General features: G+C 41.4%; 1 protein-coding gene across 1 annotated transcript; it reads left to right on the top strand.

Annotated features, from left to right (window-relative positions):
• Positions 1–2,803: 2,803 nt before the first annotated feature.
• Positions 2,804–6,406, top strand: LOC144223559 (uncharacterized). The gene has a single exon (XM_077754322.1). The coding sequence runs from the start codon at positions 4,226–4,228 to the stop codon at positions 5,657–5,659; it is 1,434 nt and encodes a 477-aa protein (XP_077610448.1). The 5' UTR covers positions 2,804–4,225; the 3' UTR covers positions 5,660–6,406.
• Positions 6,407–14,049: the final 7,643 nt, after the last annotated feature.

The following is a 14,049-nucleotide window of genomic DNA, read 5'->3' as shown; positions in this document are numbered from 1 at the left end:
CCGCTCTCACTCTTTTGACTTGGCATCACTAAGAAGAAAGACTGCCCTTCAACCTCTGAGAAAGAGACCATACCAGTTCCTCTTCACTATATACACAATAGCCAGATTTCAGGGCCTTGAATCTTGGGTCCACATCTTCTAATTAAAGAAGGCCCCTGGGGCACCTTGGTGGCTCAGTCGGTTAAGGGTCCAACTTCGACTCAGGTCATGATCTCACAGTTGATGAGTTCAAGCCCTATGTTGGGCTGTGTGCTGGCAGCTCAAGTCTGGAGCCTGCTTTGGATTCTCTGTTTCCCTCTCTCTTTCTCCACTCCTCTATTTGCACTCCATCTCTTTCTCTCTCAAAAATAAGTAAAACATTAAAAACTTTTTTTCAAAGTCAGAAAAGTAACAGAGAGAATAACCAATTTAAAGAATCTGAATTNACCGCAATCGGCAAATAGTTTCGTCAGACGAAACTATTTTTTTTCCTGACGTTTAAAAACTTGCTCACAATTATGCAAATTCATTTCGAAATGGGATCAAACTGTGGTCTTTAAAAGCTTCGTACTATTGTGATACGAAAATATTGTGCTAAAACTTACATAATATTTACCTTAGGATATGATAAAATTGACCACTTGAGCCATTTTAAAGTGTGACAAAATTCAGTGGCATTAAGTACATTTATACTCTTGCTTTTTGAAAATTATGATGCCTTCAAGCGGCGGAATGCATTTGTTCACATAGTGGTAGAATTGGTACTAGCGTCACGACACCGCCGAGCCATATTTCTGTGAGTATAATTTAAAGAACACATTTTCTTTGCAGTTTTTCATAGTACANTTTTCTTTTGAATTGTAGACTTAGAGAGGATTGTAGAAACTGTACAGAATTCCCTTATATTCTTTAACCAGTTTGCCTAAAGTTAATATCTTGCATAACCGTAGTACAAGTCATGAGACTTAAGAAATTTACAATGTACAGTGCTATTCATTAAACTGCTGACTTTCATTATAGATAGAGTTCAGCACTTTCTCACTAATGACCTTTAACTGTCCCAGGATCCAGTCTAGAATCCCTTTCCATCATTCCATTTAGTTGCCACATCTTCTTGTTTTCCTTCAGTATGTGGCAGTCTCTCCATCTTTCCTTGTTTTTCATGTCCTTGATGCTTTTGAAGTATGTTGTATTGGTATTTTTAGAGTGATACTCACTTTGGTTTTGTCATGTTTTTCCCTGCTTCAATTGAGGATGATGTTGATATGTCTTATTACTGTCGATACTAATTTTGATCTAGTGGTGTCTTCCATGTGTCACCATTGCAAAGATACTGTCTTTCCCGGGGCGCCTGGGTGGCTCAGTCGGTTAAGCGTCCGACATCGGCTCAGGTCATGATCTCATGGTTCGTGGGTTCGAGCCCCGTGTCAGGCTCTGTGCTGACAGCCAGCTCAGAGACTGGAGCCTGTTTCAGAGTCTGTCTCTCCCTCTCTCTCTTTGACCCTCCCCTGCTCACACTGCCTCTGTCTCTCTCTCAGAAATAAATAAAACATTAAAAAAAAAAGATACTGTCTTTCCCTTTGTTACTAGTGATTATTTGGGGGAAACTACTTTGAGACCTTGCGTAGCATTATCCTGTTTTTCCTACCCTTTCACANGGCTCGAACCCACGAACCGGAGATCATGACCCAAGCGAAAGTCGGACGCTTAACCGACTAAGCCACCCAGGCGCCCCTGTGTAGTTCTTACCTGACTGACTCTTCACGCCCTGAGAGCAGGAGTGTCGTTTTTTTGTGTGTGTTAGCAGGATGGCAGCGTGCTTTCTGGCATGAGCCTCTTTCTGTCTGCAGTTAGCCATTCTTTTTCATCTGGTCTGACAGCATTGGCTGAGTCTGGGGGATGCTGAATAGGTATTGGTTTCCAACCAAGTAGGGGATGGCTTCGGAGTGAAACAAGTTCTTTAAACTCCTTTACGGTTGCAGGAGATGGAGCGTGGTTTCAGGGGAAGGTGAACATCATTTGTGACTTGGTGCACTGAGTTATGGGACCATTTTACAAGAGGAACCAAGGCATACTCTCTATATAATTTACATACGTTGTCCACAGTAGGATTCCAATTTTACTATTTTTTGTGTGCACATCTAGTAGTTTTGGCTTCATGTTCTTCCCCTTTGGAGCTGTAGTGACCTTTGTGAAATAAGTAACTTTCGATGTATCAGTTATATCTGGCCCCTAATTTTGTTATAATCTTTTCTGTGTCTATCCTTATGCCAACATTACACTATTCTGATGACTGCTTCTTTCTAAAGTTAGTCTTCACATTGGAATTTTGAGTCCGTCAACTTATTTTTCTCCAATGTTTTTTTTTTTTACCTTTCTTCATCTCCTTGATAATTGGTATGAATTTCATTATCAAGTTTTCACTTTCTAAAAGAGGCTGAGTCTAGTAGAGATCATATTGACACTGATTATTAACTAGGGGGATATTTATTGGATATGAGCTTAGGAAAAGAGATGTCTAGACTCATGGACAGAATTTGGGAAGTAGAAAGGAGGATGGGAAGAATATCCATTTTAGACACAGAATTTGAGGTGATGAAGGACACCCAAATGAAATGTCCAGTAGGTAACTGGAAGCTTCTGATAGGAGTCTAGGAGAGAGCTGGGAACNACTTTGCTCGTGGCCACAGCAGAGGCTGATGTGTGAGGTACAGAGAAGCTACACTTGGGGCTGGTGCCCTGGTCCAGTCAGTCGTGGTCTGAGATATAATGAGACCAGTTACTTGACCCAAAGCACCGCTGCCTCAGCTTCGCCTTCAGGCAAGGCTGAGGCGGGACAGCTTCCTGGAAGGGGAGATTTTGGGGTCAGGTTCCCTGGATGCACGTCTAGGACAGTAGTCCAATCTGAAGAGGGTGAGTGGGCTTAGGAATCAAGGAGCCCGTTATCTATAACTTTCCATGTGCTGACATTGCCATCATGGGTTGTGTCCGTGCCTCAGATGTGATTAAACGGAACCACCATTTTTGTGTTTAGCCTTGACTGCTTGCTTGCTCCCTCCCATCTTTTCTAGATTCCAGAGGAAATATTGAACTGTTCAGTTTCCTATGATTCCAGATTATCAAGATACCAAAGACCTATTTTGATTCATATTTCAAATTATTGATCCCTTTATTTTTATAGGAAAGCAGTACCTGCGGTAGAGCCTTCTACCAGTTCAATGTCCCAGGGACTAGGGGATCCCCACTTTTAGAGTTCTGGTGTCCCCTTCATTGCTTTTCTGAAACTGTGGCTTCTCTAAATCTTGTCATTGGCCTCACATAAGTATCACTTTTTTAAAATTATTTAAAATGTATATTCATTTTTTGAGAGACAGAGAAAGACAGAACATGAATGGTGGAGGGACAGAGAGAGTGGGAGACACAGAATCTGAAGCCGGCTCCAGGCTCTGAGCTCAGGGACGGTGAGATCATCACCTGAGCTGAAGTCGGACGCCTAACTGACTGAGCCACCCAGGTGCCCTGAGAATCACTTTTTTTTAGTATGTTTTTATCCTGATTGTATTTGCCCACACTGTTTCTCACATTTGACTTGAGGTATTTGCCAATGCTGTCTCTACTGTGTATCTTTGCGAAGAACCATACAGTGGCAGGGTGGAAAAGATGTTAGACTTCATCATTTTACTACGTGACTGCTGTAAGATCACACCATCTTTACAGTCTGCTCTCCTGCCCTCCCGTTGCTCTCCTTTTTTTTTCTTTTAAGCTATTTATTTATTTTGAGAGTGAGAGAGAATGCAAGTTGGGGAGGTCCAGAGAGAGGGAGATAGCACATCCCAAGCAGTCTCTGCTTGCATGGAGCCCAACCCATGACTCAATCCCATGACTACAAGATCACAGCCTGAACCAATATCAAGAGTATGACGCATAACTGACTGAGCCACTCAGGTGCCCCTAAGTGCTCTTTTGCATCGGATTTTTTTTTTTAATTGGAGCAATTAAGAGCTATCAGGACAGAGTCTGTTTACTCTCGCCCACTGATTATCCTATCCCTCTTCATCTTTCTGTGAAGAAAAACTCAAGCTAATTCCCATTTTTGTCCTGTTCTTAATGTGTCGCCTCTTCATGTGTCCCCTAATATGATGGTTTATTTCAGGTATGTAGACTCCCGATGATTCTGTTTCCTTAATAGGACAAAAAATGAATAAAAGTTGTTTTCTTCTCTCTTTTGGCAGCGAATGAGACTAGGATGGAGTGTCCAGATCTGCCTGCAAAGCAGGAAGTTTCTAAAGGCCTGGGGTCATCTGATGGAACATCGGGAGGCCTGTGTGGGGTGGTTTCTAGGGAACCAGAGGCAGTAAATGCCTGCGAAGGTGCTTTAGAGAAGCTGGAAGGGCCACCCTCAGATGAGGAAGGGAGCAGACTGGAAAGTGATTTCTTCAAAGTCACACACGAGGATAAAGGTAAATCCACAAAAGATGGGTGTGATGAATATAAGGAACCAAATCTGTCCTCTAGTGCTACAGAACATCAGAGAGTCCTCAAGGGACAGAAATTTTACCAGTGTGATGAATGTGGTAAAGCTTTCAATTGGAGTTCACACCTCATTGGGCACCAGAGAATCCACACTGGAGAGAAACCGTATGAGTGTAATGAGTGTGGTAAGACTTTCAGGCAGACCTCTCAGCTCATAGTTCATCTGAGAACCCACACAGGGGAGAAACCCTACGAGTGCAGTGAGTGTGGAAAGACTTACCGACACAGCTCCCATCTCATCCAACACCAGAGACTCCATAATGGCGAGAAACCATATAAATGTAATGAGTGTGGAAAAGCTTTCAACGAGAGTTCCAAGCTTTTTGACCACCAGAGAACCCATACTGGAGAGAAACCTTATGAATGCAATGAATGTGGGGCTTCCTTTAGTCGGAGTAAAAATCTTGTTCGACATCAGGTACTTCACACTGGTAAGAAACCTTACAAGTGTAGTGAATGTGGGAAAGCTTTCTGTTCTAATAGAAACCTTACTGACCATCAGAGAATCCACACTGGTGAGAAGCCTTATGAGTGTAATGAATGCGGCAAGGCCTTCAGTCGGAGTAAATGTCTTATTCGACATCAGAGTCTCCACACTGGGGAAAAGCCATATAAATGTGGTGAATGTGGGAAAGCCTTCAGTCAGATTTCTCAACTTGTTGACCATGAGCGAATTCATACTGGAGAAAAACCTTTTGAATGTAATGAGTGTGGTAAAGCGTTCAGTCTCAGTAAATGTCTTATTCGACATCAGAGACTTCACACAGGTGAAAAGCCCTATAAATGCAATGAATGTGGAAAATCCTTCAATCAAAATTCATACCTCATCATACACCAGAGAATTCACACTGGTGAGAAGCCTTATGAATGTAATGCATGTGGGAAGGTCTTCAGTCATAATTCTAGCCTTATGGTTCATCAAAGAACCCATACTGGGGAGAAGCCCTATAAATGTAATGATTGTGGGAAAGCCTTTAGTGACAGCTCGCAGCTCACTGTGCATCAGAGGGTTCACACTGGAGAGAAGCCCTATGAATGTATTGAGTGTGGGAAAGCCTTCAGTCAGCGTTCCACTTTTAATCACCACCAGCGAACTCACACTGGAGAGAAGCACTCAGTTCTGCCTCGCTCAGTTTTTAAGACCTGATTCTTCAAGACAAAGCAAGAAACTTTGACTTGAATTAAGCTTTCTTTGTAAGAAAGATGTTCACTCTGATCTTTTGGAATCGCTAATTAACAGCCATTCCCTACATTCTGCTGGGTCCTGAAGTTGGGATGGTCACAGTGCCATCCTTCTCCACTATCAGGGAAGTAAGGTGACACATTTCATGTACTTGTAGGTTTCCTTCTGTCTGTCTGTCTGTCTAAAAATATATCTCTGGTTTTAATTATCTATCCCATAATCAGATTATATCCTTCTCAAGGACTGTATTTATATGCTGCTTATCTATTCCAGCTAATTCATTTCATGTTTACGTAAAGTTACTCTCCAGTGCTCTGATACTTTCCTATCTTGGGCATGGCCTTTTACAAAGTTCTGTTGTAATCTAGATCCTCATCACTTGCATTCCTTACCTAGGAAAACTTTTCTTATTTGCTGATGTTTGCCTCTCTGACCCATTAAGATCCAGCTCTTCTCAGAGAGACTTCCCGCTTGAAATGCTTTTTCCTTCCTCCTAAACTTCTGTTGATTTTACCTCAATGCTTCAAATTAGTTTGTTCTATAATTTGCAATTGTTATTAAATTATCTTGACAACTGTTCTCAATGCATATGTGTATACTTTCATACCAACTTAATGTAGGCTCTTTGAGGTCGGGTATGGTATCTTTATCATTTAGCATATGGACAATTGTCATATACTAGTTGTTTAATAAATAAGTTTTAAAAACTCATCTCTCCAGCCATTTTTAACTGAGCATAAACTCCTCTTCCACGACTGGATCAAAGATTTTTAAAGATGTGTATCATAGGATACCACATACAAAAGCCTCCTTCATCTTTTCTGTGTATACCTGTGGAAGTCTTAATGCCATTCCTCAGCCTCAAAGAACTAGTGATTTGTGCCTGAACATCCCTCTGTGCATGCTTGTGTATGTGTGTGTTTCTAGGTGCTGAAGTCAACACTCATGTTCCACTGATAATGTACTTTTCCCTGTTTTCTGTGATTGGAATTCACAGTGACTCTGATTTCCCTGTCAGGTAGTTCTCTCTACCTGCAACTGCCATCTGATTTCAAGGTGAGAGGAGTACACTTAACTAGTGTTAATTATCTTCCGGGTCATCTTTAATTCCCCATAAGTATAAGAAACAGTGAGTCTTTTTAGAGTCCTACAGTCATATATGAGACATTAGCTTGAACACCTCCCTTCCAGCCTTGCAAGGAGGGCCCCGGGACTGGGGAGCCTTTGCTTCTGGGGTCCACCCATTTCCTCTTAGCAGGGCAGTAGGATTGATAATGTGACATAGGAGGAAGGGGAGGTTAGAGGGGCAATATCAGATATGTAACCTGGAGGGGAGAGAGTTTTGTGAGTTGTGAGTGTGATTTATGTCACACCGTGGAGAAGAAAGAGAAGAGAATGATACTCAAGCAATAACGAATCATGTCATTTGTGGGGAGGCATCTCAGAAAAGAGTTGAAAGAATTTTATTGGGAAGGTCTATAAAAACTGCTGAACCAAGGACACAATTAGAAATTTACCATTTGTAAATTTTAAATTAGATTTCTGTTTTAAGATATACTTTTGGTATTTATTTCCATTTTCCTTAATAAGATCTGCAGATACGACTTTGTTAAAAGTGTTTTCTCTTGGGAGTGCCCAGATACCAGGAAGGAACCCAACTCCATATTAGCACATGGGCCCAACCTTCCACTGTGATTTGGACATTACTGGTCATGTTTTCAGTAAAAACCCCTGCCTATCAGTTGCTATAACTTTCTGTTTGTTACTTCCTCGTCTTGTTATCACCCTCAGTCTCTCTGGAGGGGGAAATCCAGCACTATTCGTTGGTATATTATTCCCCACTTCCAATTTGCTATAGATAGTCAGTAGGAATGAGTGTCCTTATCTCCTGGAAAAGTACTCAGGCTCTTGCATGGAGAAAAAATGGGCTATATATGAAAGCCATACTTCAATTTCTATTGGTATTGCCACTATTAGAAAAAAAAAAAACCTACTGAGTTTTAAAAGTTGTAGCTGGAACCAGTTGCTTTGCTAAATTATTTTTAGGTTTAAAAAAAATTTTTTTTTTGTTTCATTTCCTAGCCTCTGTAAGTATACAATAAATAATGGTTAGTGTTCTCTTAATTTCCAATCTGTATGTCACTTAAGTTGTGTATTAGCAAAACTTTTAAAAATTAAAAGGAATTTTTTTTCATTTTTTTTTCACGTTTATTTTTTTGAGACAGAGACAGAGTGTCAGCAGGGGAGGGATAGAGAGAACGAGGCACAGAATCCAAAGCAGGCTCCAGGCTCTGAACTGTCGGCACAGAGCCCAATATGGGGCTCAAACTCATGGACCATGAGATCATGACCTGAGCTGAAAGTCAAATGCTTAACTGACTGAGCCACCCAGGTGACCCTCATGTTTATTTTTGAAAGAGAGACAGAGAAAGAGTGTGAGTGGGGGAGAGGCAGAAAGAGAGGGAGACACAGAATCTGAAGCAGGCTCCAGGCCCCAAGCTGTGAGCACAGAGCCTGACACGAGGCTTGAACTACTGAATTGCAAGTTCGTATGACCTTAGATAAAGTTGGTCTCTTAAAGCAACTAAGCCACCCAGGTTCCCCACAAAAAAATTTTTGAATAGCGGTCAACAGACATTCCATGTCTTGTATGTAACTTTCAAGGAAAATGTTTTGGCATTTTGCAGTTGTATATAGTGTTCACTCTTGTTGGTTGCTGCTAAATATTCTTGTGTTTAGGAAATTTTTTTCCATTGTTTTTAGAAGTAGTAATAGAGTGGTTAAGAGCATAGATTTTGTGCCTCGCACCTATTTCAAGTCTTGGCACCACCAGTACCTTAGGTGTGTGGCCCTAGACAAGTCACTTAGCTTCCTTGTGTCTCAGTTCTTCTATCTGTAAAGTGGAGCTACCTCATAAGGTTGTAAGGATAAAATTAGTTCATAAGTGAAGGTACTTGACACTATGATAATGGTACCACTATATTTTATAATAATATAATGCTTAGAGCTTTTTTTAGGTTGGTGGTTAAGTTCTATCAAGTTGTTTTATTGAGTCATAAAAGATGTGTAACAAACTACATCTATTTAAAGTAAACCATTGAGGGGCACCTGAGTGGCTCAGTCGGTTAAGCGTCAGACTTCGGCTCAGGTCAGATCTCGTGTTTTGTGGATTTGAGCCCCGCATCGGGCTCAGAGCCTGGAGCCTGTTCCGGATTCTTTGTCTCCTTCTCTCTCTGCCCCTCCCCACTCGTGCTCTGTCTCAAAAATAAACTATAAAATAAAAGTATACCATTGAGTGAATTTTGATAGGTAACTCCATGCAGGAATCCATCTCCACAATTGAAATACAGAACATTTGCATCATCCCCAAAAGAGTCCTCCTATAGCCCATTCCCATTGTGTCTTCAGCCCCAGGTAACTACTGATCTGCATTTTGTCACTGGATTTGCTTAGTTTTTAGAATTTTATAAAAATGGGTATATCTCTGTTAATGAAAGCTAGGGAAGGTGCTCTGGAGTGTCCCAGGGTTCTCCACCTCAGCTCCTTTGTAAAGGTGTGGGGGGTGGGGAGTGACTGGGGTCACCAGAACATTGTAGGCTGTTGGAATTCTTGAGAGAACTTTGTTAAGAAGGGTCTGGGTAGTACTGGTGCCTTAAGGTAGAAAGAATTGTCAAATTAAAGTAAATCTAGGAAGACAGGAGGATATCTGGTAATGATAACTGAATCACATCTATCTGCCTACATAATTTCTGAAACATAAAGAGGCAAAGACATAGTTGAGCCATCATCATATGATGTTAACAGGGAGCTTGGGAAGATGGCAGAATAAGAGGACTCTGAACTCCCCACATCCCACATTCTCGACTAGGTACCATCCACATCCACAGCAGTAAACCAGAGTGTGACCTAAGGACTGGCAGAATTCAGCCCATCTGATTTTTAAAGCCAAATGGTATGGGGATGTCTTCCCCACATGAGCTGCCTGGTGAAAGGGCCAGTTCCTCTACCCTTTTTGTGTGTGCAGCTCCCTCCCTCCTACAGGCAGCCTCTATCCAGCTTTCTGACCTCTTAGATGCAACTTCTCTATATTTACTTGAGTTTTCAAAACCAGTGGGACTGGGAACATAGACCTTTGGGGGTCAGCTGATTAAGCACCAGGCAAGCCAGGAGGGCAAGCTGGGTTGCTGCCCTTAGCAGCCTGCATGGAGAGGGACATAAAAACAGCAGTTTACACAACACCATGGGCAAAATGTTCATACTGATTTTGGAGTGTGTTGGTGAACCTTGAAAACTGTTGGCAGTCCCATTTTCTTCCCATACCCCCCGGTATAAGCACAGAAACACCTGGGGGAGGTAGAGTGGCATAGGCACTTGCTACCTAACCTGTTAGCAGTTCACTGGGCCCAGGTTCTCTGAGGACTAGCCCACTCCAAGCCTGCCCAGCCTCAGCCCTGGGTCCACGGAAAATTTTGTTAAGGCTGTGTGGGTGCCCAGTTGCCAGGTACACAGCTGCCACCATGTGTCACACATATCTGTCTGCCATCCCTTGCCCACCTGTGTGTCCCCAGCCCCCCTCATGTGTCTCACCCAGCTGCATGCTGGTCACAATTGTGTGCTGTGCCTGTGTGACTGGCCACGTGCCTCCAGGCCAGGCACCACCAGACACCATTCTGCTCCACACCCAGTTGTGTACCCCGGCTGCAGTTGCCTACCTTGCCCAGCCACCAGATAAACAGCTCCAGCCTAGCCCAGCCACTGTGTGAGGCCCAGCTGCCACATCACACCCAGTTGTGCATCCCCAGCCACAGCAGTGCTTCAGGGGATCCTGCATAGAACTAATGGCCCACCGCAAATTTTGCTAACACCCCTGGACCCCTCCCAAGTTCCCCAGCAGGCACACCTCCGACTGCCCCTGAGCTGACCTGCCTGAGTCCCATTAATACCACAAGCATACCCCACAACAGGCAGAGAGTCTGTGCAGATAACTGCACTGACAGGACAAGAGACACAGCAGCAGGGCAGAAGCAACACACAGAGGCTGTTCTCCTAAAGTGCCAGGTTCTGGTGAACAGGGGAAATTGCACTCCAGGAACTCTTTTTCATAAAGTCACTACTTTCAAGAACAGAAGACATAGTTGACTTTGTTAACACAGAGAAACACACAGAGAGGCAGACAAATTGAGGAGACAGAAATTTATGCCAAATTAAAGAACAGGACAGGCCAAAACCAGAGGTCCGGGCAAAATAGATATAAGTAACATGCCTAACAAAATTTTTAAAAGTGATTGTAAGAATACTCATTGGACTTGAGCAAAGAGTGGAAGATATGAGTGAGACCATTAAGATAGGAATAAGGAATAACAGTAGAGATAAGGGCATAATAAGTTAAATGAGAAACACACTTGATGGAATGAACAACAGGATGAAAGAAGCAGAGAAACAAATTAGTGACCTGGATGACAGAGTAATGGACAGTAATCATGCTGAACAAAAGAGAGAGAAAAGAATGATGCAAAATAAGAATAGTCTTAGAGAACTCTGACTCCATCAAACGCAATAGCATTCATATTATAGGAATCCCAAAAGAAGAAAGTGCCACAGAATATTTGAAGAAATAATAGCTGAAAGCTTCCCTAATCTGAGGAAGGAAACAGATATCCAGACCAGAACACACAGAGATCGCCTAATGGAATAAAAAAAGAAAAGAAGACTGAAACATTTGTAATTAACTTTGCAAATATAGTAATATAGGAAATAAAAAAGTTAAGAGTAGCAAGACAGCAGAAGTCATTAACTTGCAAGGGAAACCCCTGAGACTAGCAGGAGATTTTTCAACAGAAACTGCAAGCCAGAAGGGAGTGGCATGATATATTCAAAGTACTGAATGAGAAAAATCTGCAGCTAAGAATACTCTGTCCAGCAAGGTCATCATTCATAATAGAAGGAAAGATAGTTTCCCAGACCAACAAAAACTAAAGGATTTTGTGACCACTAAACAAGCTTGCAAGAATTATTAAAAGAGACTCTTCGAGTGAAAGGAGAGACCAAACGTGACAGTATAGAGGTAAGAAACACAAATGCAGTAGAAGTGAATACTTCTGTAAAATATCAGTCAAGAAACTCATGAGGAAAAGGATAAAATATAACAATATGTACTTACAATGTGGAGAGGAGAGGAGAAAAGAATGGGCTCAAACTTTGTAAACATCCATCAACTAAATATAGACTATTAAATGCAGAAGAAATTATGTACAAACCTAATGGTAACCATATATGAAAAACCACTGCTATATATGCAGAGAGGAAAAAGAATTCAAATATATTACTAAATAAAAGCATGAAAGACAAAGATAATCAGAGAAAATCTTCAGAAACAACCACAAGGCAATAAAATGGCAAGAAATACATATCGATACTTCATTTGAATATAAATGGACAAAACACTACAAACAAAAGATGTGATAGAATGGGTTAAAAAAACAACACCCATGTATATGCTGCCTACAAGAGACTCATTTATTTAATTTACTTTTAAAAATTGTTTTAATGTTTATTTATTTTTGAGAGGGAGAGAGAGAAAAACAGAGCATGAGCAGGAGAGGGGCAGAGAGAGGGAGACAGAATCCAAAGCAGGTTCCAGGCTCCGAGCTGCAAGAACAGAACCTGACTCTGGGCTCAAACTCACAAACCATGAGATCATGACCTGAGCCAAAGTTGGATGGCCAACTGATTGAGCCACCCAGGTGCCCCTATTTATTTAAATTTTAGTGAAGATACAGTGCAATATTGGCTTCAGGAGTAAATTCAGTGGTTCATCACTTACATTCACCACCCAGTGCTTATCCCAACAAGTGCCCTTCTTAATACCCATCACCCCTCTAGCCCATTATCCACCATCTTCCTTCCATCAACCTTCATTTTGTTCTTTTTTTTTTTAATAGAGATTTCAGTTTCCTTACTTTTTAAAATTTTTATTTATTTTGAGAGAGAGAGAGAATGAGGGGTAGGGAGGAGCAGAAAGAGAGGGGGACAGAGGATTCCAAGTGGGCTCTGCGCTGACAGCAGACAGCCTGATGCGGGACTCGAACTCATGAACTGTGAGATCATGATCTGAGCCAAAGTTGGAAGCTTAATCAACTGAGCCACCCAGGCACCCCTTGTTCTCTATCTTTAAGAGTTTCCTGTGGTTTGTTTCCTTCTCTCCTTTTTTTTTCCATCCATTCCCATATGTTTGTCTATTTCATTTCTTAAATTCCACATGGAATTGAAAACATATGGTATTTGTCTTTCTCTGATTGATTGATTGATTGATTCTTTGTTTCCTTTAGCATAATACATTCTGGCTCCATCACATCACAAATGGCAAGATGTCATTCTTTTTGATGGCTGAGTAATATTCCATTGGATACACACACACACACACACACACACACACACTCACATATCACATCTTATTCATCCACTCATTAGTGGATGGACATTTGGGCTGTCTCCATAATTTGGCTATTGTTGATAATGCTGCTGTAAATATTGGGGTGCATTACTTCTTCAAATCTGTATAGTATTCTTTGGGTAATAGTGTTGTTTCCTGTGTTAATTTTAGGCATTCTGACAGGCATGAGGTGGTATCTCTCATGCCTTTGATTTGAAGTTCCCTGATGATGAGTGATCTTGAGCATCTTTTCATGTGTCTATTAGCTGTCTGGATTTCTTCCTTAGAAAGTGTCTATACGTGTCTTCTGCTCATTTCTTAACTGGTTGTTTGGGTTTTGGGTGTTGAGTTTGATAAGCTCTTTATAGAGTTTGGATAATGGCCCTTTATTGTATATGTCATTTGCAAATATCTTCTCCCATTCTGTAGGCAGCTTTTAGTTTTGTTGATTGCTGTGCAGAAGTTTTTTTATCTCGATGAGGTGCCAATAGTTCATGTTTGCTTTTGTTTCTCTTGCCTTTGGTGATATGTCTGGTAAGAAGTTGCTCCAGATGAAATCAAAGAGATGCTGCCTCTGCCTCCTCAAGGATTTTTATCATTTTCTGTCGCACATTTAAATCTTTCATCCATTTTTAATTTATTTTTATGTATGATGTAAGAAAGTGGTCCAGTTTCATTCTTTCACATGTTGCCATCCAGTTTTCTCAGCACCATTTGTTAAAGAGACTATCTTTTTTCCATTGGATATTCTTCCCAGCTTTGTTGGTTAGTTGACCATCTAGGTATGGGTCCACATCTGGGTTTTCTGTTCCATTGATCTATGTGTCTGTTTTTGTGCCAGTACTATATTGTCTTGATGACTACAGCTTTGTAATATTGCTTGATCTCCAAAATTGTGGTGCCTCCAGTTTTGTTTTCTTTT

Source organism: Crocuta crocuta, unplaced genomic scaffold (assembly GCF_008692635.1).
Source record: "Crocuta crocuta isolate KB4526 unplaced genomic scaffold, BGI_CrCroc_1.0 scaffold70, whole genome shotgun sequence".
Lineage (NCBI taxonomy): Eukaryota > Metazoa > Chordata > Mammalia > Carnivora > Hyaenidae > Crocuta > Crocuta crocuta.
Note: the sequence above shows the minus strand (reverse complement) of the source record. Positions and strands in the feature narration are given on the sequence as shown.

What these genes read in the sequence shown, in the direction of transcription:
- LOC144223559 (XM_077754322.1), top strand. Translation starts at nt 4,226, where the DNA reads ATGGAGTGTCCAGATCTGCCTGCAAAGCAGGAAGTTTCTAAAGGCCTG.